At 47.8% G+C, this 26,922-nt stretch overlaps 1 protein-coding gene across 1 annotated transcript; it reads left to right on the plus strand.

Annotated features, from left to right (window-relative positions):
* Nucleotides 1–1,322: 1,322 nt before the first annotated feature.
* On the plus strand, nucleotides 1,323–23,224 carry SPINT2 (serine peptidase inhibitor, Kunitz type 2). Its single transcript, XM_027855386.1, has 6 exons — nucleotides 1,323–1,482; nucleotides 17,953–18,012; nucleotides 20,241–20,294; nucleotides 20,739–20,900; nucleotides 21,194–21,244; nucleotides 22,607–23,224. The coding sequence occupies exons 1-6, from the start codon at nucleotides 1,338–1,340 to the stop codon at nucleotides 22,771–22,773; spliced, it is 639 nt and encodes a 212-aa protein (XP_027711187.1). The 5' UTR covers nucleotides 1,323–1,337; the 3' UTR covers nucleotides 22,774–23,224.
* Nucleotides 23,225–26,922: the final 3,698 nt, after the last annotated feature.

Raw genomic sequence — 26,922 nt, forward strand, 5'->3', positions numbered from 1 at the left:
TTTTAACATCAAATTTAAAAAATTTTGAGTTCCAAATTCTCCCCCTGCCGCCCGCCCCTCCCCCACCCCCTTAAAAGGCAAGCAATAAGATATCCATTACACATTCAAGAAGCATTCATTAAGCGCCCCCTACAAGCAGACGCTGCTAAATTCTAAGTCCTTCTAACACGCAGCTACAGCATCGAAAGCCAGGAGGTAAAGAGGGGAGGGGCCTTCAAATTCTCTTGGTCCACAAACACCAAGTTTAGCCTGTAAAAGTGGAGACAAGGACAGTCTGGTCCCCTCTCTCCGTGATCCCTTCCTAAGACTAGGATCCCCTGACAGTTGAGGGGCTCCGAAGTTGGGGGGACTGCAAGGAGAGGCAAAGCTTATTGGGGATTCCCCCCAACAACCGTCAATGGGAGTGGGGAATCCTCGGGCGGGGTCTCAGAGTGCCCTGCCCCTCAGAGCCCGAGCCGTGACACTCCCCTGAAGGCGGCTCAGGTACCGCGAGGGAGGAGGAGGGGTAGGAGGAGGGAGGGAGAGCACTGCAGGTGTGGGCGGAGGGGGGAGGAGCGGGCAGGGTACGTCTGCGCCTGCGCCAAGGTGTATGTACCACGTCTCTGCCTTTTTTCCCCACCCAGGGAAGAGAGAGGAGAAGCAAGAGCATTACTAGCGGCGTCCAGGTGCGCAGGGCGCCGTGGTTAACGGCGTACGCATGCGCAGGGCCTACGCCCTCAACCAGGTGCAAGTGGCCCCGCCCTTTCTTCCTCACGGAGGAAGGGGGAAAGGAGGAAAGGGCAGTGTTCAGGTGCGAAGGGCTCCGAGGTTAGCGGCGCGCGCATGCGCGGCGCCTCCGCCCTGGCCTAGGTGCGTGCGGCCCCGCCTTTTCCTCCGCCCTCCAGCACCTCCGTTCGGCGGCGACTTGCGCGCTGGGGCTCAGAAGCTGGGGGGTGCGCGCAGCAGCCGGACGGTTCCCGGGGGCTAAGAGAAACGAACTCGTCGGGTACGGGGGTGAGAGCGAGCGCGCGCCTGCGCACAGCGAAAGCGACGCCGTCGGCTGCCCGCGCTACGCCCAGCTTTAGCCAACGGCCGCGGGCTACTCGAGCCCCTCTCACCGAGCCTCCCCCGCCCACACCTAAACGCGACCCTCGAACACCGTCGAATCGACAGCGGCGCGAGCCTCTCCAACCGAACCGTCCTCGCCCCCACCCCCACCTGTGCGCGAGCCGCGCAGACCGTCCAATCAGCTGCTGCGGCGGCGGCGGCGGCGGCGGCGCGAGCTCCTCTTCCCCATCCCCTCCCCCCCAACGGTCGGCGGCGGCGGCTCCCGCGGGGCGGTCCGAGCCGGGCCCAGGATGGGGCAGCAGCTACGGCGGGGACTGCCGCATTTCCAGACCCTGCTTACCCTGCTGGGGGCCCTGCTCCTGGCCGGGGCGGCCTGGGGCTTCGACGACAGCCCAGCCAGCACCAGCGGCGCCAATGAACCGGCCGACCTGCAGGGTGAGGGAGGTGGGGGGAGTGTCGGGGACTGCTGAGTGGGGGCAGGGCGGATTGTGAGTTAGCGGGAGGAGGGGCTGCCCGTCGCGGGGCCTGCGCCCTCCGGGTCCTGGCGAAAGGAGAGCCGGTGGGGAGGGGGCGGGGCCGCAGGAGAAAGCTGCGGCCTGGGGCGGGAGGGGAGGGGTGTGGGCAGGAAGGGACAAAGGCCTGGCGGGGAGGGAGGGGGGAGGGGGAGGGGGGGTGCGAGGGCCGCTTGCGGAGGCTGGGCTGGAGTGGTGGGAGGGGGCAGCGCTCCCGGAGACGGGAGTTGGTGTTTGGCCTCTCAGACCCTGGACCTGGAGTGTTAACCTCTCGGCCTCAGTTTCCCTATTATAGGGATGTTGTGAAGATCAAATGAGGAAATGGATGTAAATTGATTTGTCAATCTGAAAAACACCGCGTGAGGCTTCGTCGTGATTGTAGGTGGCATGATGGATTTGGCCCAAGGTTACTAGTTTGGGGTGTAGGACACAAATGCTGGTTCGTGTCCTTTGAGTGAGGCAAGTGCTCAAGGAGGAAATAAATTTCCCAAGCACATTGTACCGGAGGAGACTCAAGGAAATAAAAGGGGTTTTTTTTAATTAATTAGTTTCATTTTCAACATTCACTTTTATTAAGATTTTGAATTCCAAATTTTTTTCTCCTCTCTCTCCCGTCCCCAAGACAGCAAGCTCTACGTGTATAATCATGTTAAACATATGAAATGAAAGTTCTGCCACAATCTGGAGGAGTTGCAAAGACAGAGAAGAAATGGGCTTTGGATGTAGTCTTGGAGACCGTTGGTTGGGCAAGAGAACTTTGGTTTTGGCTGAATTGTTGATGGGAACAGCAAGGTTAGAAATAAGATTCATGAGTGGCAGAGGCAGGGACCAGAAATGGGCCGTAGTGAGCACCATCTGTCCCTGTGGAGAAATGCTTTCTTCATTGAGATACCGGTGGTGAACCACTGGTCCATAGCCGCCCAGGGTTTTGTTCAGCTTCTGACTATTCCGGGGTATATAGTGTGTTTCCACCTGCCAAAACTCCAACTGTAACTTATCAGATTTCCTTTGAGCCATATGAGATACAGGCAGCTAAAAGTGGCTGTTGCTCATTTGGAAACTTGGTCTACCTGCTTGGGCTGCCAGCCATGTTCCAAAACCTGAACATGAAACAAGACTTTCCCTCCCCCCCTACCCCTCCAACCAGCTGAGATGAAAAGTTGTACAATAGCAGATCATGTGTGCATACCTGCTGACCTTTTTAAAAATGTATTTCCCTGTTAGGCTGGTTGAACATATGCCCTCTCTTATCTAAGGTCAGGTTTATTTGGACAGTTCAGTGCAATATAACCGAAGGTAGTAATAAGATAGGATCCCTGGGCAAGTCACTTAACCCCAATTGCCTCACCAAAAAGGAAAAAAAAAAAGATAGGATCCATTCTCTAGGATAAGAAAACTAAATTTTTCTGGAGATTTGAAGGAAAATAGGTATGTTTTCTATTTCTAAAACAGTCAGCTTGTAGAGGACAGTAGTGAGATAGCTAGAAAAATTAGGCACTGGAGTCACTTTGCTGAAAGGAGAGGCTGAAAACTTAAAAATGTATAATGTGCTCATTTATGACCTCGGAAAAATTGGAATGTGGGCATTTTTGCAGGAATGCCTAATTTTAATAAGCAAAAGGCAGTCTGGCTAAGAAGAAGCTGTCATTTTCCAAATTGCAGGCTAAGAAACTTTTTACAGCAATCAGTTGGGAATAGTGAATACTGGGTCCCTGGGCCTTGTGGTAGCCATCCATATGTTCCAGTCACTTCATACACAACAAGCCTGGGCCTTAACGCCAAGTACTTGTTTAAAAAAAGATGTGGCTTTTCTTATCTTTGATTCTTTAGTGGAATATGCCGGGACAATCACACCAGTTAAGCCTCTGAGCCAACCTTCAAAGAGTCCTGCTGTTTATAGTGAATTGTCTGAGAGGCTTACTTTCTTTTTGGTAATTGAATCCGGTGGAAGACATCAGTAAAGTGAAAAGCACAAAGGAGCCCCAGGTTAATAAGGTGCCAAAGGATTCGGAGTGGAGTCTCTTTTAGTCTTGGCCCTATCATTGACTTGACAAGTCACTTCACCAGTGTGCCTCAGTTTCTTTATCTGTCAACTGAAGAATTAGGACTACACATTTTTTTTTTAAGGGCCATTCATGATTTTACAATCTGAATTTTTTCTCCTGGGCTTTGAGAGAGTGAACTTTTCAACAGATTACATATATATCTATAGATATAGATATATAGTAAGGGTGATAAAAAGAATAGAATCTTAGAATATTTGAATTTGAAGGTACCACTCAGATCATGTAGTCCTAATCTCTGATATATGATGAAACAGGCCCAGGGGGAGAGTGATGTCATGGGGGGGGGGCATTGTTCCTTTCTCTATATCTCTATAAAGAACAATTTACATTGTTCTTTAAATTTGTCTGGTGGTCTTTGGAATCACCGCATCCTGGTTTAGGTAATTATTATGCTTCAGCGGGGTTTAGGGCAGTGTTTAGGAGAGATTAGTTTGGAAACTTAGCTTTGATGTATTGAGGATTAGTATGTATGTATTAAGGCAGTATGTTTGATGTTGAAGGAAGCTTAATTGTTGTGTTTGAGGTCATAATGGAACCCTTTCACAGAGGAAACTGGACTTTCAGGTTGCTATGCCTGCCATTTTGAAATCCTTTTAGATTGTCTCTTGGTGATTGGGGGGTCTGCAGTGATGGGAAACATGGAGTTTAGAGACTGACTGTGACGAAGTCCCCAGCTCTTTGTTTTAGAGCTGCCAAAAGTGTCTGGAGGGATGTCTGGCTCTTTTCCACCAGAAACATTCCTTTCTGACTTGTCAGGACTTTTTTAGAGCAACCTTTCAGCTTACGATGGTGAAAGCAGAGCTTTTTCTTTTTCCTTCCTACTTTCCTGACCTGCTTCTTGTTTTTTACCTCTCCCTGAGGTGTGTAGTAGTTAGTGCAGAACAATTGGTGGGCCTGGAATGGGCTGCATTGAAGGTACTTATTTGTCCACAGCCCTGATAAGTAAGTTAGTTTGGCTTTGTCTCAGGCTGAAGGAGAAGGAGGGAGTGCTTGGCCATATAAGGAATTGAATCACTTATGATTCATGAGAGTTGGAGATTGCCGGCTGTGTCCAACTAAAATGACTTCATTAACTCGCTTGCTGTTCCCTGGGAGGCGTCTCATCTTGGGGATATGAATGCTGACTCCCTGTTGACCCCCTTAGAGCCTCAGGAAATGTAGATTGTGAGTGGCACTACTTTTTAAGTCCAAAATAAGGATTACATTTCACTCTGGGGGTTTTGCCTGTCACAACTTTGTTGAAGGCTTGTAGTGCTATCTGTTGAACTAAGGATATTTTGAGTTTACTGGAAGGAACAATTCTTGCACTTGACATATTTAAAATTAATGCATAACATCTTTTTAATGATACTGTATTTTTAACAATACCAGAGTCAGTGGTGGGATCAAGAACAGCGTCTTGTAGTGGGAAAAACTCAGAATTAGGAGTCAAGCAATCTGGGGTTTAGCGCTCACTTGTTGTAAGTCACTGATGTGAGTTTAATTACCTACCTGTTATGACTTGGGAAGTTACTTTGGGGCCTCACTTTTCTCATCTGTAAAATAAGGATGGTCAAGATGACCAGTGTCCAAGGTCCCTTCTAGTCCTCATGTCTGTCACTTTACTTTCCAGCATGAACATTCTAGGACCCCAGTGATTTTAAATGTGGTCCAGCAAATAGTGTTTGGCATTGCTCTAATAGGAGTCAGATTAAAATTTCATTTTTATTTTTAAAGAACAAAGCCCAGTTTCTCGGCAGATTATTTAGCTTGCTTTTGGAATGGTGGCTGTAGAAGGTGAAAGGCAGGTTTCCTAGTTGTATTTGAGGATGGCTGTAGGGAGGTGTAGTTGCTTATTAATAGTTGAGATGATAGAAAACATTTTTAAAAATATACCATGGAAGCAGGCAAAGATTTTTCTGACTTTGGTAAAATAGTTTACAGCTTCTGCTGAGGGTTAATGAGCCTTGTAATTCAAATTTGGTTTGTCATCACAAATGGCTATTCTTATTCCCATAAAGATCTAAGAATTATTTGGAAAGTTTCTGGCCTGCTTGCTTACCGTAATAATGATGACAACCAGACCTAGAAAAGGGAGCGGACTTGCCCAATGGGTGGATTCTGAGTTAATCTTGAAACAGGATTGAAGAGTAAAGCAAATCACAATTTTGAACGGCACATGATTAATTGTATTGGAAACGGTGGCAGTCTGGTCAAAGCTCCTAGCAGCAGTGAGCGGCTGGGATCCTAGACTGAGGTCTGTAAGGACTCTCTTCACGAGGGCTTTAAGGATCTTTTCTCCTTTAATTAGAGGAAGGATATTGAAAGTCTGAGTGAGCAAAGTACAGTTATTGTTCTGTACAGTTCCCAGCATCACCTTTGTGCAGTAATAGACACCTAATGATCAGGTTGGTTTATTGTTAGAAAGAATTATTGTACTTGGTTGAACTTCAGAGAATAAATTGTTAGGATAAAAGTCTGATTGGGAAGGGGGTGGGGGCTTGTGTCTTGCCCCATATATAGCTAGTCACTTGAGCCCCATTGATTTTCCTCATTCTGCCTCTTATCTGATCTTCCTACTTGAAAGATTTCTTCCTAATTGGTATCTTCCCTCTGACGTGTGCTGTACTGTATACCACTGCCACTCTCTTCTTGGCTCTGCCTAAAAAGCCCTGGCTTCTGCAGGAGACCTTCTAGGTGTTTCCACCCCCCAGCTTCTTAGAGGCTTCTCTAAGGTTGCTTTTCATCTACTCTGTGAAAATCTTACATACTTCTTTGTAGGGTAGGGACTGGCTTAGTTTTTTCATTGTCTCGCCAGCACTTAGCACAATACCTGGCACATAGTGAGTGCTTAATTAAACGCTTGTTGATTGTCAAAAACTAAGGGCAGCTATCCTATTACACTCAAACTTTCCTTTCTCCTGCTGCCATCCAAATTTCTTTCTTTCTTTCTTTCTTTTTTTTTTTTTTTTTAAAGCGCCATCTAAATTTCTACCTGGCCCTCCAGGACCTCAGTTCCATTTTCCAACTCTAACTTTATTTCCCATTTCTCCCCAAACTCCAAAGTCCTCACTGGCCTCATCCTGATCCCTTCATGCCCATATTCAGTTCACAGATCTGTCTATGCCTTTGCCTCCTACCTTCTGTTCTTGGATCTCCCATAGACACCCACTCAACATAGGACTTAATTATATTGGCTCAGATTGTTTGTTTGAAGTGTTTCTAGTTTTGCTTCCCCAACTGGACCATTAAGTTTCTTGAGGCAAAGAATGGCTTTTACTAGCTTCCTGATAGCCCCTGGTAGAGTGCCTTCTTTGTATCAGTCAACAAATTCAGTGCCTGCCTTGTATTGACACTGGGGATATAAAAGCAAAAATTAAATAATCCCTGCCCTAAAGGAGCTTATGTTTTATTGGGGAAGACAACAAATACACATATAAATATATATAAGTCATTTACGAAATAAATGGAAGGTAAAAAAAAAATTTGGGGAGAGGGAAGACACTAGCAGCTGGGGGAATATGGAACAGCTTCATGTAGATATTGACATTGGAAAGAAACAAGAAATGCTTTGAGGCAGAGGTAATAAGGGAGATTTCAGGCATAGACAACAGAGGCATGGAGATGGGGGCGGCAAGGAGTGTTGTGCTGAAGGAAGGCCAGTTGGGATGAGTTGTAGAGTGCAGGAGATGAATGCAATGTGTATATGGAGGCTGGAAAGGTAGGTTGGGGCCAGCTAGTAAAGAGCTGAAAGGGCCACTACTGAGTATTACTGAATAGGGTGGTGAAGTAGTAAGACCTCCTAGGCTTTAGGAAAATTAATTTGTCATCAGTGAAGAGGATGGTTTGGAAAGGGGGAAGATTTGAAGCAAGGAGACAGATCAGGTGGCTATTTCAGTAGTCCAAAGAAGGGGTGAGAAGGGCCTAGAATAGAGGACATGGTCAAGTGAGGTCGAAAAAGGGATGTGTTCCAGAGGAGTTCTAGAGATAGAAGTGACAAATCGATGATTGAATATGTGGAATGAGGCAGAGATTAAGGATCACATCAAGGTTGTGAGTCTGGGTAGGGAAGCTTGGAAGGAGTCAGTGAGTAAGCTTTTATTAAGCACCTACCATGTGCCAGGCACTGTGCCAAGTGCTGAGGATACAAAAAAAGGCAAAAGAAGAGTATCTCATGATCTAATAGGAGAGACCATATGCAAACAAATACGTATAAACAAGCTGTAGATAGAATAAATAGGAAATAATTTACAGACGGAAGTCACTAGAATTAAAAGGGATTAGGAAAGGCTTCCTGTAGAAGGTGGATTTTAGTTGAAACTTGAAGGAAGCCAGGAGCAGTGAAGATAAGCAGGGAGAGAGCATTCCAGGTGTGGGAACAGTCAGAGAAAATTCCTGGACCCCAAATCTGGAGTGTCTCATTCATGGAACAAAAAGGAAGCCACCAATCGAGGTCACCAAATGAGAAAGTGTAGGGAGCAAAGAGAACAGGGCCCAGGACAGAGCCTTGCCTGCACTCGCTCCCCTCCCATTTAGGGGAGATGATCTGTATGATAAAGCAGCAGAGTTCACTCCATCAGTACTTGGTTGGGAATCTTCATAACACACTTCTGATCTGTCACTGTCACATGTTAGCCTTGAATTCATTCAGTGGTCTTCAGTCTGCCTCCTTCACTCAAACTGACCGCCTCTCCTTTGCCCAGTATCATCCTGTTGTTCACACTGTCTCCCAGTCATCCAGCTGGGTTTGTTTTTGCCTTTAGAAATCCTTCCCACCCTTTAAATTGCCTCCTCCCCAGGCTGCCTCCTTGACTGTCTCTTAGTATTTTGTACCTCTGCTTTGCATTTTCCCTGTTTGTTGTAGTTGGCTGTGTCTTTCTCCCCTTCCAGGCTGGAGTCTCCTTCAGGGTAGGGGCCAAGCTGGGAGGTGCTAAGTTGAATGCGATTGGTAAAGTTGTATTATCTGAAGAAAGTACTTTAAGGATTCCACAAACACTTGGTAAAAGCCTACTATTTCAAAGGCTGTATGAATTCCCTGGCTTCTCAAGAATAAGCTCAGAGTCCCATGTTCTTTGGGAGGCCTTTCTTGGTTTGCCATCTGCTGGAGCCTTCCCCTTTCAGACTCTACTCCCCTTTTCTCTACTCTGTATACATTATATATGGACCTGGGTATTTACATATTGTCTCCCCGTTAGAAAATGAGCTCCTTGGAGCCAGGGACCTCTCTTGCCTTTTATTGTATCCCTAGTGCTTAGCCCATCAGATCCTTGGCCATAGTGAAAACTTAAAGAAGGTTGATTAATAGAGCTGGCCGGCCGATAGGGCTTGGGGGTAGAAATACAACGAAAACCAGCACTTTACCTCTTGGAGTTTATGTAGGGGTAGAGAGTAAGGTACAACAGTTACACAGCTTCATTCAGTAAGCATTATAAAGTGCCTCCCGAGTTCCAGAACACTGTGCTGAGCATATTAGAGAGAAGTAAATATGCTGTAAGTTGAGGGTGGAGAGAACACCACCATTTAGGGGGATTCCATTGGAAGGGAAGCTGTGCTTCGGTATTGAGCATGGGATTTAATGGTGAGTTCTGGTCGCATCTCCTCCCTTCCCCCCACCCCCAAGGTCACCTGGACCTGAATTGTGTGAGGCTTTAACTGCAAATGAGTAGAAGGGCTTGTTGTTGAGGGAGGTTTGGCTTCTGATTGGATAGTTGGGGAGAGGAGGGCGTAGAAGAAGAGTGAAGAATGGGAAATGATTCTGAAGTTGTGCCCTTGGGTGCCCGGAAGGAGATGGTATACCCTCAACAGAAATAAGGAAGTAAGTGGGGGAAGTTATTATTTACCGGAAGCATAAGCATTTTCCCTAGTACCCTGAATTTCCATCTGTGATGTGTGGGTAAATGCAAAGCAATTTGTTGTCCTGGTAACAATTGTCCTTCCCCTATGGAATGAACCTTTTTTTTTTTCCATACTCAAACCACTTGTGTTTTTGTTTTTATTAGTTTCTTTTGATTTATCAACAATCACTTCCATAAGCTTTTGAGTTTTAAATTTTTCTCCCCTTCCCTCCTCACCTCCCTCCCCAAGACCCAACAATCTGATATAGGCTATACATATACATTCCTATTAAACATATTTTCACATTAGTGGTGTTGTAAGTAAGAATTAGAACCAATAGGAGGAACCACTAGAAAGAGGAAACAAAACACAACAGAAGAAAAAAAAATAGCAAATAGTATGCTTTGATCTGCATTCAAAGGCCATAGTTCTTTCTTTGGATGTGGATAGCATTTTCCATAATGAGGCTTTTGGAGATGTCTTAGATCCTTGTATTGCTGAGAAAGGTTAAGTCTATCAGTATTAGTCATCGCACAACGTGGAATGAATTCTTGAACAAAATGAGTAGCAGCCTGGCCTGCAGCTGTTTAAATGACCTCTGCCTGTTGGCTTGGGAAAATAGGATCTCCTGATTTAAAGCTGAAAGGGACCATAGAGATCTACTCCAACCCCCACTTTTAACAGAGAATAATAAAGTATGTCAGTTTAAGTTAATGTTTGCAAAGTGCTGTCTGCACAGCAGTTCCAGAGAGAGAAACCTGGACCCAGAAAGCTCAAATCCAAGAATTATGGTGAATGGATCAAACAGATTTCTTTACTTCAGGGTGACTTTTCTCAGTACAAGCCACTGGAATGAAGGTGTGCTTGATTGAATACAATATCCCCTAAAAAGCTTGAGGTGTGTATCCTTGAAGTCAGCATTATTCCAAGTTGGTGTCGAGTCTGTCAACATTAGATTTGGAGGGGGCTTGGGTCTTTGGGGCTTTTCTGGCTGACTCTGCTTGGGAGTGTCTCACCTGGGTTATTTAGGGGATGACAGCATTGTGTAAGGGCAGAAAACCGAGGGGAAGCAGTTACTGTGACAAGATGGACTTCAGGCAGAATACAGAATCCCTTGCTTTTGTGAACATATACTTTCCTATTTGGAGCACCCAGATCAGGAAAAAGGAGTATTTGTCAAGGCATGAGCATGGCATGGTTTTGTTTTTCTAATTTGTTTAAAAAATAAACTTATCCTGAAACTGAAGGTCCAGCTACAAGCCAGTCCTCAACTTAATGTAAATGGACAAATGGACACTTCTGTAGACCTTCCCCTCCTCTCCCAAGGCTTTGGGGGGGGGGGGAGGTGTTGTGTTCTGCCCTGTTGATCAGGAAGCCTGAGTTGATTCAGTGCCTGGGGCAGAGGACCCCTGGGGCACTGCTGCTGCTGGTGGTAATGTGAATTTGTGTAAAGTGAGAACTGTCTTGAATTTTTAAAAGGTGATGTAGACTGCCTTTATGAGTAAATAGAGCTGGTTGTACGTTTGAACCTAAAACTTTAGTGCTCTTATTTTAAGGTTATCTCCAGTCCTTCAACTGTCATATGCTGGTTTTCTTTGCTTAAAGCTCTCCAGATTTCAGAACTGGTGCAACCTGTTTTTGTGTGATACAATCAACAGTGCCCAGTCTATTTCAGAATTACTTAATAGTTGATGCTTTAAATGCCTGCTGCCGGTATTGTGTGCTTTGCATCCGTCTCCCCAGTGGAGCACATGGTTTTAAATCCTGGTTCCTAAACGCAAACGTGCTTCTTTAGTACTGTAAGAAAATGGTCTGGGACCCAGCTCTCGGGCCAGGTGACCACAAACTGCCTCCTTTCTCAGCTGTGGTTTTTTTCATCTGGAGGATCTTTGACGAGCTGGAGGAGGTGTCTTCTAGCTGGGAATCCTGTTCTCTTGAGACAGTACTTTTTAGTCCTACTTTTGATTAGCAGGAGAAATTAGTGTGATCAGTGATTGTTCCTGTTTCCCAGGGCTGTTAGAATCTAATTTGTTTGTTGTGTTGGGTGTGTGTGGTAGGATTCTGACCCTTGTTAGTGGGTGTGGGTTGATTCAGGAATGAACCTGTGAAGGAGGCTTGGCTTATTCTGAAAAGCCTTGCTTAGTTGAAATTTGACCTCAAATCTTAGTCTTTGAAAAGGAAAAGCTACTTTTGTTCACAGAGAACCTGCTTTGTGATGGCTCTGACTTAAGTATCTTCTAACCTGGCCACTGTCTTTCCTTCTCCCCTCGTGGCCCCTCTATAGACTTAGTTTCTGGCCTTGGCCATGGAAAGAGCCCTGGATCTCGAGTTGGAGTAGCAAGGAGGAGACCTTGGATGAGGGAGGCTGGGCAAAAGTCCCCTCTCTCAGTCTCAAGCCAGGCCCCCGAGCCAGTAATAGTGATCCCTCTGACATCTGTTCTTTGATTTCACTTGGAGGATTTGTTTTTAGGGTTTTTTTTTTCCCCAGGTTATTTTTGGTGGGGGGATGGGAGATAGCTCTAAGCTGAGGGGCAGGAGGTGAGAGAACAGTGTGCTGTACAGTAAAGTTAGCTAGGTGTTTTTTTGGAATGCAGATTTCTTTCAGTTTGCATAGTGGGAATTTCCATAAAATGAGAACTGTCTATATGAATCATACTTGCACTGTCAATCTCAAGGTTACTATGAGGAAGCTACGTTGTAAACCGCACACCAGTGTGACTCCCGTCACTGTGGCTGTTGTGTAGTCTGGTGTTAGCATCAGCATCAAGAAGGACAGTTGATCATGGCAGGGCGTTACTCTAGGTAGTCAGTCTGATGTCATTTTCCTATTTCTGGCACAGCTAGTGGATGTTGGCCCTTTGAACCTGGGTCCTCCAGCTTTAAATCTAGTGCCCTTTCCATCACGGTCCTCAACATTCTCTCCATGTCAGCAGGTGTTATTAGCAGGGACTGTAGTAATAGCCTGACTGGTCTGCACTTGCCTGTCTTCTGTAGTCCCCTTCAATCAAGTCTTCACACAACTCCCAAAACCTTCCTGAGAAACGACCTTGTTACTCCCCTGCTCAGACACCTGTATCGACTCCCTTCTGCCTCTAGAATCAATTGCATTTCAGACCCACCATAGTGTGGCTCAGACTTCTCTTTCCAGCCTTCTTTCACATTCAGCCCCTTCGCTCATTACTATGCAGTCACACTGGGTTACTAGCTGTTCCCTGTCTCCCTTCACAGTCCCAAGCATGAGGCCTCGTAGTGTCACCTATTCCCTGGGTGAGCCTTTCTGGGCCTCAGTTTCCTTATCTGTAAAATGAAAGAGTTATCCGAGATGGCCTCTAAGAGGACCCAGGTGAAAGTGATTCTTTCCTCCATCTTCCGGTTTCCCCTGTACTTCAGCCCTCTTCGTTCCTGTTGCACTCACTCTTTAAATTATGCTTCATTATATAGATGGGTCTACACGTCCTGCCCCTTCTCCCTCTAAGTACCAAGAAGGCAGGGAACAGTGCACAGTGGACTTAATCAGTGTTCATTGACTGACATACAAATAGAGGCTGCACTTGTAGTGTGATGTTGGGTCTTGTTTTAAAACTCGGGGCTCTCAGGATTTAGAGGAAGGCTGATTCTTAGCAGCAGAGTGAATTGAGCAAAACTGATCAGCCAGAGTGTTCCTGGTATGTTCTGTCTGGTTCTTGTTGATTTGGTTTTTGTTTGTAACTTTGGGTACTTTTTGTAGGAGAACAAGGTGCTTCCAGTCAGATTCTTATTGGTAACTGCTTAGCCTACAATGAACATGTTGGGAAGGATCAATGAGAGCGTTTTGGTTAGGTGGTACATCAGACCTTAACCATTTTGTTTAAATCCTAATGTTGGGTGTGTGAAGCATTCATCAGTATTTATGGAACTCCCCCTCTGTACCTAGTAGTATTGTGCTTTGGGGGAGATAGAGGAGACCGCCTCTAAATTGAACCTCCATGTCGGAGTTTATATTTATAGCCTAGTCAATCCAACAAGGAGAATTCTCGCCCATGTAATAATTAAGAGAGCAGTAAATGACAAGACATAACCATGTACTCGATAGTATAAAACAAACTAGAGAAAGGAGAAATGACGTGAACCGTAGCAGAGGGGGAGGCTGCCATGAAGAAGGGTTGATGTGAGTGGGGCCTGGAAGGGTGAAGAGACTGTGAATGTGCGGCCACAACAGGTGGCCAATGAGTTGGAAAATAAAGCTGGCCTAGGGTAGGGTCCAATTCTGCTCCCCCCAGGTGGAGCAGAGCCTGCCCCAGCAAGGACTGTGACAGCCCAGGCAGAGAACCCGACGTTTGGGCAACAGGCTGTGGAGGTGGAGGTCCTTGAGCAAGGAGGCCATATAACGGGAGTGAGGGCCGTTGTAGGATGAGTTGGAGCTGGGCGCACCAGACCAGCTAGGAGGAGCTGGTTGAGTGAGCAGGCTAAAGGTCTGCTCTAGGCAGAAGACTTTGGAGATGGAAGACATTCTTCCTTATGAGAGCCCACCTGCCAGGTAGCCAGAAGAGGAGAATGTTTTTAAGGTTCTACTTAACTCTTCTCTCTCTTGTGTGCCTGGAAGTACTGGGTTGGTTTGTTTGCCTTTAGTGTTATTCACAAAATGAATATGTTCCTGAGTTGTACCCTGGTGGAGACCATTAACATTAGAATGTCACATTCTTGTTTTTAAAAGCTATCATTGTTGAAAGCTCACCTGAATATTCTGCTTGACGTTTATAAAATTGTTTCCTCTCTATAACCCTGTTAATGAGACCAAAGAACCTGCTTTATGAAGAAACCGATTGAAGACCTTGCACATGTTTAGCCTTGAGAAAACAGTCCTTTGGGGAGGGAAACATAATAGCTGTCTTTCAAGTGACTGTACATTTGTCTTGTGTAAGAGGGATCTGAGCTCTCTACTTGGGGGGGAAGGTGGGGAGGAAGTTGGTGGAAAGTTGATTTTGGCTTGATGTGAAGGAGCATCTTCCACCAGTCAAAGCTGCCCCAAGGCATAGCAGGCTGCCTGTGGAAGGACTGAACTGTGTCTGGGGGCCCTTCTGGTACCAGGATTTGGTGAAGCCAGCATTGTCCCCACTCTTTAAGTGAGAACAGTCCAGGACTAGAACCTGCAGCTTCTGAATTCATCTGCTGCTTTTCTTCACAATACTGTGCTACCTCTAGAATCAGTTGCTTTTCAGACCCCCTATAGTGTGGTCTGAACGGTGCAGTTAGAGATTACCTCCTAGTAGCTGTGGGGTGGGGGGCTTTGTAGTGGGATGTTAACATGCCAAGTTAAGTAAGTTTAATTTTGTGTGTTTCAGACTTGTGTCGTGTTCCAAAGGTGGTAGGTAGGTGCCGAGCCTCTGTACTGAGGTGGTGGTATAATGTTACGGCTCAGGCTTGCCATTCATTTATCTATGGAGGTTGTGGTGGAAATTACAATAACTTCCTGACTCAAAAAGACTGTCTCAGAGCATGTGATGAGTCACAGGTAAGAAAGTAGTAGTAGGACATAGGACCTAAACTCTCTGTTTCCCTAGTATATTTACTGGTCCCTCACCGTGACCTGGAAGAAGTGGTTTAAAGCTGAGGAATCTGTAGCACCTTCATCCAGCAACCACTTAAGCAGTTTGTGAGTGCAGAGCCCTGCTGTGTCAACAATTAGAACGTCAGTACACAGCCTTCCTACCCGGCTGGCCTTGGGAAACGCACTTCTCTGGGTCTCGGTTTCCTCCTCTGGATGATGGAGTTGGACTCCATGGCCTCCGGAGTCCCTGCCAGCCCTGGGTCTATGCCCCATCCAAGTACCAAGCACTGTAAAGAAAATAACCAAACCCTTAGGGGGTGAGGGTGGAGTTGGGCCTTGGGGTATGGCCCCAAGGGCAGGCTCAAGTGCACCTTGGCAGTCTAGGGTACCGGATGAAAAAGCACAAAGGTGCAGGTTGATTTTTCTCAATTTGGAGACCCTCCAACCTCTCCTTTTATCCTCAATTATGGACCACAGCTCTCTCCAGCATACTCTAGATCAGGGGTGGGGAACCTGTGGCCCTCTAGGTCCTTGGGTTTGGCCTTTTGACCACGTCCAAGTTTTGCAGAACAGATTCCTTTATTTAAGGGGATTTGTTCTGTGAAGTTTGGATTCAGTCATAGGGCTGCGTGTGAGGACCTAGAGGGCTACATGTGGCCTCGAGGCTGGAAGGTTCTCCACCCCTGCTCTAGAAGGAAGGAGGAAGAGAGGAAGCATTTATTAAGTGCCTAGTGTGTGCTGCACACTAGGAGAGGTGCTTTACAACTGTCATCTCATTGGATAATATTAGCCCATAAACAGTTAACACCCACACACGGTAGTCACATACTTGCTGCCAGGCATTGTGCTAATAAGCACTGAGTATCATTCAGATAGGGGGAGAAAACATGTAAATGACTAGATATATAACAAGGTCTGTCCTGAGAAAATGGAAGGAGAGCCAAACAGGAAAGGCATTGGTGCTCTGGGGTCCTGGAAAGGGAGCCTGGAACAAGTGGAGTTGGAGCTGAGCTTCTGTGAAGCCAAGAGGCAGAGGTGAGGAGGCAACCAGGGCAAAGTCCGGGGATGGAGGGCTACCTTCCAGAAGGTTAATGCTGCTGGGTCTTAGAATGTGGAACAGAGAAAGGGTGAGGTTAGGAAGGAGCTGGCTTGTGAAAAGGAATTTAGATCCCAAGCTGAGGAGTTTATATTTGATCCTGCAGAGAATGTGGGGGGCTGGGAGGGTGATATAGTCAGACCCACACTTTAGGAACTGCCCTCTGGCAGCTAAGGGGTGGGTGGATTGGCAGGAGAAGAAACAGGGCAGGGAGAGTAGATTAGAAAGTTGTTGCAATAATCTAGGCAAACGTGACAAGATCCTATAGCAGGATTTGTGTTTGTATGATTGGAGAAAAGGGAGCCATGTAGGGTGAGTGACAGTAAGGCATCGAGGATTAACCTGGGAGGCTCTGGTGATGCACTGGGACATACTGGGCCCTGAGTCTGGAATCAGGAAGACCTGGGTTCGAGTCTGGCCTCAGACACAGAGTAGCTAGCTGTATGACCTTGAGCAGGTCACTTAACCTCTTTTTGCCTCAGTTTCCTTAACTGTAAAATGGGGTTAATAACAGCACCTACCTCCCAGTGTCGTCGCGAGAATTAAATGAGATCATATTGGTGAAAGCACTTAGCAGAGTGCCTGGCACATAACCCTAATAAATGCTTATTCCCTTCCCTGGACAGGCAATGGGAAGTTCAGAAGAGGGTAGGGTTTGGGTCAGTGTAGCACTCAGGAGAGGCTGGGGCTGGTAAATGGATTTGGCGATCACCAGCATAAAGATGATCATTGAATGCCACAGCAGCTGATGAGGACACCAAGTGATGAGGTATTGGGAAGAAGCAGTGAATGACAGAGCAGCTGTAATCCCTGAGCATTGTTGTGACGAGTCTCTAAGGCAGGTGAAGAGAGAAGGGCCCTGCCCCCCAAATATGGGGTACGGCATTCCAGGCATCTGGGCTCTTGAGGTCTCAGGGTGGGTTTGCATTCTGCCAATGACCGCCTGTGAGCCCGAGAAGCCTGGTAAGAAGGCCCTGCCCAGAATTGAGCCTTCAGTGCACATTTGTGACCATCCTGTGCAGGGCCTGCATTCTGGTCTTGGTCCTCTCAGCCTTCTTTGCTTTGTGAGCCCTTTTGGCCATTTTAAACATAGTTGTCTGTCCCCTGCCTCCCTGCCACTGGCTGCTGCAGGTGGTCTTGCCTGCAGTAACCTTGGTCTTCCTCTTTGAAGTTGAAGGTTCTAGTCTGCTGTGTGTTGAGGTTTAGATCCTACAGTTGGGACTGGTTTTCAGCCAGGGGGGTTGGCTAGGTTGGGCACAAGACAGGCGAATAAGTTCATTTAGAGGCAGAGTAGATAGGATAGACTTGCAGTTAAGAATTCTGTTTCTGACACTAGCTGTGTGACCATGGGCAAGTCACTAACCTTCTCTGTGCCTTAGTCTCCTCATCTGTAAATTGAGAATAGTTGTAACACCTCTAGTGTCTGCCTCACAGGATGATTGTAAGACTTCAAACTTTAAAGCCCTCTGTAAATGCCAGTTATTTCTAATCATCCCGGATCTTGCCTTTCCTATCCATTTAGTGTGAATCGTCCCTACTCACACCTACCCAGTGCTGAGCAGGGACCAGACAGTAAGTTCAGAGCAGTCCACTTTTCCTGTTTGTCAGTTCTGGGTTTTCTGTGGGCCCGCAGCTACCCAGCAGCTGGTTATTGTGTGCGCTCATCAGAGTTGGGTGCTCTCTCCGTTCCCTACTCCTTCTGCGTGCTTTACTCCTGTCTGTGCTGTAGTCTGGGCCACTCACAGGGATCTAAGGCACTTTTGCCCGGGGGGAGGGGGGGGCGTGGCTGGTGGGGGGGGTGACAGAGTCAGAGTTATGACAGATTAACTTTATTTTGACTAAATTGCTCCGACTCAGTTTCTAATGGCAGCAAGTTTTTGTTCCCTATAGAGAACTCTGCTAACGAAGCCCCAGCCAAGAGGAATGGAGCACATGAACCTAGCCCAAGTGGTAGGTTTAGGGAGAAGGGGGCCGACCATCTGTCCGGACAAGAGTATTGTCAAAGACCATTTCAAGTCTGGGGTTTCTGAGAGACCTCCTGAGCCTATTCAGAAAGGACAGAGGGGGAGATAGGGTTTGCCTTCCTAGGGGACAAATCAACTTCTAGCTCAGATGGTTTCTGTGGAAAGTAATATCCCAGCTGTGACGAGGTCCTTGCCCTCTCGCTTGTGGCCCTGCCAGTCTTAATGCAAACTTAATATAAAATGACATTTAAGTCCAAGCATGACAAGAGCCAGGGAAGGGACAGGGTTGGATCAGGGAAAGCTTCCTGGACCAGGTAGCCATGAAAGGTGGGTAGGATTTTAGTGCTCACTTCTAGAAAACATGGCTTTTGTGGTGGTTGCTTAGAAACCGTAAAGGATAACTAGTTGGTTGCCCTAGGATGCGAATGGTTCCCTCAGCTGTGCTGTTCACCACCCCACCGCCTCCCCTGCCCCTGATCCTCAGTCCCAAGGTAGTCCTTGATCTCAAGCTTTGTTTGTGCTAGGTTGCTTTGTAGCCCTGACAGCAGCTGTCCCATACCTCTTGTATGCATAAGGAAGCAGCAGCGGGAGCCTGGGGTGAGTGGTGCCGATCTGTAGCCTGGGTGCCATGGCTGGGTGCAGGGGTTGTTATGTGATGGGATGGATTCCATCAGCCTGAAGTCCCATACCACAGAGCTCTCTTCAGGACAGATCTCCCCTGGTCTAGCGTTAGGCCTAGGCCTGGGGGCATTGATGAAGCTGCATCCAGTGGCCCCCTGGTCCTCTCATTCTGTACCTGAGACTTTGTGAGGGAAAGTACAGACCTAATACCGCTCTTCATGTTGCCCTGACCCACCAACAATGCAGTCATGTCATTAATTGATTTTAACCAAACCCCTCAAAATCCTGTTGGGACATTGTTTGGGTTATCTCTTGAGATGACATGATTGGTTGAGGGCTGAGCTTTTCCTCCCACAGATCAGCGGTGCCGAACTCAAGCAGAAATGGGGTGCCCACAAAGCCGTAATAAGGATCCCTGCAGCCCTCATATTGACTTAGTTTTAAAGTGAAATGTTATCTGTTTTATTTATTTATTTTGTTGAATATTTCTCAGTTACATTTTAATCTGGTTCAGGAGACACTCAGGAGTTTTGTGGGCTCTGTGTTTGATACCTCTGCCATAGATACACTTGTTCCTATGGTACTGTCACCTGTAATATTGTTTTATCTAATAGCGTGGATTTCTGGAACTAATTAATAATAACAAAAACTCAAATTTGCAGTGCTCTTAAGTTTACAAAATGCTTTCCTGCATTACCTTTGGGGTCATAGTGCAAATACTATTAGCTCCATTTTACAGGTGAAAAAATTAAACCTGAGAGATTAAGTATTTTGCCCAGGCTAGTAAGTGTCAAGCACCAGGTTTTGAACCCTGGCACTTCCTGATTTCTAAGGATGGTGCCCTTTCCACCGGGCAGAATTATCTTCAATGCTTGTGTAGGGGGTTCAGTTAATTTTCATCACCAGTTGATGAGAAGTCTTCTGCATTGACAGTCTTCTTTTTGTACCTGTTTCCACAGAGTTAATATTGTATAAGCAAGGCTTTCTGTGTGTCAGGATTTTTAAATTTTCTTTATTTTTTATTTATTTTGTGTGTGTGTGTGTGAGGATTTCATAAGGATGGGCTCATATTACTAATTCTTAAATTGGGATCTCCGGTTTAATGTTAAATTACTGAATATTTCTTGCTATTTACCTACACATGAACTTAAGTTAATCATTGTTCCAAGTATTTTGCATTGTTTTGGAGGTGTTAAATCTGGAATGAATTTCTGGAGGAGGGTAGAGATTTAGATGGGAGGGCTCCCTGCCATATTGAACACATCCTTCCCTGTGAGACCTGTTAGGTACTGGGGATTGGGCAGCTTGTAAAGTTTGAATTATTCTTGATTCCTTTGATTAAGCATTCTACCAGATTTTATTTTGGGGAGTAGATTTGCAAGTTGTGACAATAGACTTCTGGCCTGAGGAGACAGGGGAGCTCGTCTTCCCAGCAGTGGCTTCAGAGAAGACTGTGAGGTCATCCCAGACAGGTGTGGAAGTCCTTCTGGAAAGGCCTTATCAGCCTCAGCTTGGCTAGAGTTAGTATTGGGACCTCGGAAGCATGTTTTTATGGTCCCAGTTTACTTAAACATAAATGTTTTTTTGTTGCAGCTGCCCCAAAACAAGATTCTGAAGTATTTCCTGGTAACGATTTCAACTATGAAGGTAACTTTTAAGGTTAAACATGTAGCTAATTTCTGTATAGACAGTTCTCCCTTGACAAAAATTCGACATGAATTTGGTGGGGGCTATACCTGCATTGAGAGCTTTGGAGGAGGGGGTAGGCCCACATGGGAGGTCAGTCAGTGGTCCTCTTACCTTCAGCGAGATCTGGCTGTGTTTGAGTGGGGAATTGAGACATAACAGGATTTCCACTGATTTAATGTGCACTGAATGCCTTCATTGTAGTTCACTGTGAGGCCCTTTTGTCAAGGAGCATAGCCATCTAATGAAGATCTCTTTGGTCGGTGAAGAAGGGAGTGGGGTCAGAGATAGCGATACTGACCACACACACCATTTGTAGTGGTTTTTCTTAATATTTTGCGGTTATAAAAATGGGATTTGAGAGGCAGCTTAGACTGACAGATAACCGGTGTTGTCTGTTCCCAGAATACTGCGCAGCCAAAGCGGTCACTGGCCCTTGCCGGGCAGCCTTCCCACGCTGGTACTTTGATGTTGAGAAGAACACCTGTGCTCATTTCATCTACGGAGGCTGTAGAGGCAATAGGAACAGCTACCTGACCCAAGAAGACTGCATGGCGAAATGTTTTGGTGAGTCTGGAGGACTCTGGCTCGAGAGGATTGGGCCAAGCCGCCACCTCCTTTCTGTCGGGTCCATTCTGCTGGGTGCTGGGGACAAGAGGGGTGGGCGCAGGTCGGGTAGCGGGTCTCTGAAGGCTTCGGGAGATTCTAGGGAAAGTCAGTGGAGTGCCCTCCCTTTGCTGTTCCAGACCAACATGTCCTTTTAAGCAGCAGATGCTTGAGAAGAAGTGGTAGATAACCTGGAGAGTGCCCAGTTCTTTCTTGGTGTGTGATTTCCCAGTTTGTCTTTGTTCTTCTTTCAGGCAAGCATACCCATAAATCATCTCATCCTGTCATGCCACATTCCACCAAAGGTAAAACGTCCTTCCGATTGTATGTGATAAAGCTGGCTCCCTCCTCACCGGAGCCCTGCTTTTGCACTCTTGGTCATTCCTGGGTCAGTCTCACTGGTGTAAATATGGAGGAATTGGGGTCATGTTGCCACAGTCTCCTTCCTCGCGAACAGAATAGACCCAGAGGGGGCTCGTTTTCACTCTTGCTCCTGCTTGAAAGGGGCAGGTCAGCCTAGTGCCCAGATGAATCATGTTAGACACCACCCCCAAGGCAGCAGGCCTGACATTGAATGAATGTACTGAAAAAACTACTGGGGCGGGGGGAATGAGGGTAAGGTTCTGAGGCCTGCTTGGAAGAGGAGGCTCATTACCAGTAACAGGAAGAAGCTACTTGGTGGCTGTGCTAAGTGGGAAAACTTCTTGGGCCATCCCCAGAGTTTGGGGGTCACATTGCTTCCTTTGGGCCCTCCATATCTGTGGGGAAGGCAGAGGGCTGTCTGTGTCTACAGTCAGGGGTTGGTGACAGGCCTTGTTTTTCCCTTAGAAGCTCTTTGACAAGTCAGTGAGCATCTGGTCTCTTGGGCCTGGCTCCTTCTTAACGAGATGTTTACACAGGCTCGCCAGCAGACACAGGCAGCTCCTGATCTGTTGAAAGGGCAGAATTAGAGCCTGGTTGTTAAGTTTGGGGGGTCTCAGGTGAGCCTGTGCTGGGAGGCGGTATTGCCCTAAAAGTCCCCGAGGGCTGACAAGCTGGTCCAGGTGGGCAGGTTGCCCTGGCCAGGCCACATTCCACAGGAGCAGTGCCACCTAGAAATCATCGTTCTCTCCCTGGCCAGTGTGCCAGCAGCTGAGCACCCACAGCCTCTCAACAGCGCTCTGGGTCTCTCTGCCAGCCTAGGGGTTACCAGGGCCCCGTGAGCTGCGTGTGCCCCGTATCCCAGGCTCTTGGGAGCCACAGACTGAAGTGCCTTTGGAGTCGAGGGCCGTGGCCCCAGAAAGCCTGCACTGCAGACTTGGGGCTCCTTTGGGGGAGGCGTCCCCGATCGTTTCTGAGGAGAACACCAAGCATGGGCTTCCTGCTCCTTTTAGTTGGAAGGCACTCCTCTCTCCCAGGATCCTTCTGGGAAAGTGAAAACCCTAGAAAAGGATGTTTCCCCCAGCGTCAGGGTAACAGGAGAATAAAGACTGGGGGGAGAGGCGGGAGTCTGTCATGCCTGCTGGGCTCCTCGAGCAGCTTCATTCTTTGGGGCTACAAACACTGCGCCTGCCTGGCTTCTATGGCAGGAGGCTTTTTGTTTAGGGGAGCAACAGCCCAAGTGCCCTTGTGCCCGAGCAGCCGCCTTCCCTCTGGATTCTTGTGCCTCAAGCCTTTGTTGTCTCCAGCTGTGGCCTTGGCGGTGCTGCTGGCAGTGATGGCGGCCGTCCTTCTGGGAGCAATGGTGGTCATCTTTATCAAGATAGCCCGGAAGCACCAGACGAGTGCCTTCAACACGGTGTGGAGCCCCATAGATGACAAGGAGTACTTGGTGAAGAGTGCCTACACCCTCTGAGGAAGCTGAGGGTCCCCCACCCTGCAGGCAGCAGCAGCGATGTCCCTCTCCTGCTTGGCATGTGGTCCTTTCCATGCAAGCTGCCACAAGGGCACAAAAGCCCTCAATGAAGTGTAAATATGAGAAATTGTTGAGTGAGGGGAAGAAGGGAAAGCAAATTGTAGAAAGGCCATGTTTTTGGTGTTTTTATTTCCTCCTTAGTTTTTTAAGTGTGATTGATTTGTGTATGACTTTTGTAATTCCAAGAGGCAAGTGAGCACACTTCCTAGTTTGGTTGGGCAGAGTGGGGGGAGTGGGGGGAGTGGGGTTAGGGGGTAGTTGGGCAAAGGGCATTTTGGCTTAGAAATATTTTTAAAGAAACTAAAACAGATTTTTATTTTAGGATTCTGAAAGGGAGGGGTTAGAGGAAGAACCATGAAAGATTAATAAAAGTGCCTTCTCTTTGAAAATACCTTTCAGCTGATACTGTCTTTCTTGACTACACCTCATGAGTACACCCTTCTGTATTCCTGCCTTCTGTCTGCTACCACCCCACAGAACAGTGCAGGGAAATGTCTTTAGTGTTGAAGGTTAACAGTGCTTTCTTCATACCCTCCTGGTGGTGCAGGCAGCAGACAAACATCCCTTTTTTATAGAAAAGCCCTTGACTTCCGAGCTAGCTCACAGGTGAAATGCCCCCTTTGGGCACCAGCACCCTCAATCCCCTGCCATTGCACAGAACGATTCAGATGCACACAAGCGTCTTAACCAAAGCCATATTATGCTGGTGAGAACTGTGCCGCCATTTCCTTGGGGTCAGCTCCACTGAACAGCCATGCTGATTAAAGGAGTGGCTTCATCTAGTCCAGTCATCCTCGTTTTCTAGATGAGGTCCCTGAGACCCAAAGACAGGAGAGGTCTTGTCCAACATCACGCAGCAAGCCAGAGTTGGAGTGGGCTTCCAGCTCAGATCTGATTCTTTATGCTTCCCCATGCTTGCTTCCCCCAGGCTTCGGCTCTGTTCCCCAAGGTTCTCAGTGGCTCTCTCAGGGTCGTGACGTTGCTCTGACAAAACTTCAATTCTGAAAAGCCCTGGTGAAATGTTCAGACATGGTGCTTTTACCTTGGAAATGACCCATTGTAGTCAGATGTTTGGCACTGACTTCAGGGCTAATCCTGCTGCCTGTTGGGCGTTCATTTCCTGCTTCCTTGTGGGTATTCGTTTAAGAAGCCTCTTCCCTGCCCAAAACAGGTTTGACCTGATAGCAACATCTGAATAAACCCTGAGATCTGGAAACCTTGGGGCCACCACCTGGCTCTCTGCCTCCAAATCCATGGGACGTGGGGCCGGAGGGATGGCAAAGCAAGGCTGGGTGTTGGGCACCCAGACAAGATGGGGGCATTCACTGTGTCACCCTAGCTGAGTCATCAGCCTCTGAGCCTCATTTTCCTCACTCGCACTACCGGCCTTCCCAGGCTGCTAGGAGATGGCATGAGACAGGCAGCAGCCTACAGAGGAAAAATCCTGGATTCTGAGTCAGAGCCCTTATGGATCCCAATTCTGCCCTGGCTCTTATCTGTCACCGGGCAAGTCACTTAACTACCTGTAAAATGGGGTTAGGCCATATGATCTCCAAGGTCCCTTCCAGTCCCTCAACCATGACTATTGTATTTGTGGGTGTCCTGTGAAGACTTGTCCTGACTTACAGCTAGACTTCTCTGTGCCCTCAAAAATCTACTCCAGATGGAAAAGGTCTCAGAGAAGCCCCTTTGGGTGTCAGATTTGATGAGGGGGTGGTGCCCTAGCTGGGCACATCATGGCCCCTCCAGAGGCTCCCCGGGCTTACCATACAACATAGGGCAAGTTGTAGAGCACTTGCCTTGGGAGTACCAGGAGAAGTCCCACCCTCCCTTGGCCTCGCCCAACTCCTGCAGCCCACAGTGCTGCCTGCCCTGAGCTGAACCTGGACGAAGGCCTGGAGCAGACCGCTTGCTTCTAAGGCTCCGTCCTTATTCCATGTGCCCATCCCAGCTCTAGCTAGAGGGGGAAATCCCTGAGGATGAGGGCTGAGCTTTATGCGTCTCCCCAGTCAGGACCTGCCCACAGCTGAGCGGAGTGGGCACTTGGCATTGGTGAGAATGGTGTGGCCATGCTGTTCCTGGGCCAGCAAGGCAACCTCAGCACCTGTTAGCACTGGGGGTGGAGGGTGGGGGTAGGGAAACTGCAGCGAAGGATGCCCCACCCACCTCATCCAGCATCTGCTAAAGGCCTGCTCCAGCGCCACCTCATGGTGGTGTGGAAGTGGTCTGTGCTTCTCGGGCAAATCCAAGCCCCAGATTGTGGGGAACTGCCCCCTGGGAGCCCAGTGCTGGCCACGAGAAAAGGCAGGAGGAATGCAGCTGGAATTTCCCAGGTAAAAGCCATTTCTCAAGTCATAAGTGTAGGGTGCATCCCTAATGGGTCTGCGGTGCTAACGCCAGAGGCTGACAGTGGCCAAGTGTGCCCACCTCCAGTCCTCTGAGTGACATCATGGACAGTGAGGCAGATGTTTGGTTGTTACTATTCTTGCCCCAGCACCCACGCAAGCCAAGAGCTGCCTCCAGGCTTCCACTGGGACTAGCTCCCTCCCCATCCGACTCCTACTCAGGTCACCTACACGAAGCCTGCCCTCGTCACTCCAGGCAGTCGAGGGCCTCTGGATTTGTGAAGGTCCAAAGCACGTAATCACAAACAGTTCAGCACTTGTCTTATCCTACATTAGTGGGGTTCTGTTTTTTTGGAGGCGTCATCTCTAAATTGAGCCCCTCAAGACAATTACAGATTTGCTGAACTAGCAAAGGGAGCTTTAGTCAACCTCTCAGTGGGAACACTATAGCCTCTTTGCCAGTCATTGTTGGTGGATTAAGGCTTATGGGGTGTACTATATTTTCTCTATACTCAGGGCCTCTGAAAATTGGGGGGAGGGAGATGCCTAGAAATTGGTCTCCAACTCACTATCCAGCCTAAAGCCCCAAAGTGGGGAAAAAAAAGTACATGGGATTGTAGAACTTGAGTTGCGAGGGGCCTCTAGTCCAGCCCCCCTCAAGGTTACATAGGTCGTATCAGAGCCGATGCCCTGGAAGTATTCTTTGGAAAGTGAGAGCAGAGTTCTTGCTGGCCCAACTGGGCCTCACTTTCTTTACCACAAGAAAAGGGCAAAGGAGATCTTTGGTCCACCTTCATCACTTTATATGCAAGGTTGGGGGCAGCTAGGTGGCACAGTGGATAAAGCACGGGCCCTGGAGTCAGGAGGACCTGAGTTCAAATACGGCCTCAGACGCTTGACACTTACTAGCTATGTGACCTTGGGCAAGTCACTTAACCCCATTGCCTAGCCAAAAAAAAAACAAAAACAAAAAACCTATAGGCAAGGTCCCTGAAGTTTGGAGACAGGAGGGCCAGTCACCAGCATCTCACAAGAAGTCATCGTTGGAGGTAGCATAAAGCCAGATGTGACTCCCAGTTCAGAGTTCTCCTCACTATACCAGCCCTCAGTCCACCCTCCCTACCTTGGCCCTAGTCCTGTCTTGGAGAGTTGGGGCAGGAGCTCAGCTGCTAGTATGCACACTCTGCTGGTGGATGCCTGTAGGACCCCAACTCAAGGTGTTCTCCCCATGGGGGCAGGGAGGCTTAGGTGACTTGTACATGTCTAGGTTCTACTCCCACTCTGCAATACTGTGATCTGAAGAAACCTTGGTGGAAAGGGGGATGGAAAGCTGGCCACTCCATTCTCGGTGCACTGCCTGGCACTCCCATTGCCATCTTGCTTTGAAACCTGTCCAACTCCAAATTTCAGAGCAACTGGGTTTGCTGTGGCCCTCCCACTTCCAAAAGGAGCCAAGGTGAACAGTGAGAGGGACCTAAGTGGTCATTTAGTCCAGGGAGAAGGCACTTGCTCATGGCCACCCAGGACAAAGTTGGGATTTGAACATGGTTTCTCAACTCCCAATGCTTGCTTTCCACTACACCGTGATATCTAGCCCCTACTCCCCAGGGAGTTTGCTTTGGGAAGAACTGGGGCTGGAAACAGAGGCTAACCGTCTGCCTCCCACCCCCACACCACAACGCCTCTGCACGGCTGGAGTCCATTGGGCAAGGCCACTGACGACTGAAACCCCTCCCTGGCCCAC

Source organism: Vombatus ursinus, unplaced genomic scaffold, assembly GCF_900497805.2.
Source record: "Vombatus ursinus unplaced genomic scaffold, bare-nosed wombat genome assembly UNPS02010822.1, whole genome shotgun sequence".
In the NCBI taxonomy this organism is placed as follows: domain Eukaryota; kingdom Metazoa; phylum Chordata; class Mammalia; order Diprotodontia; family Vombatidae; genus Vombatus; species Vombatus ursinus.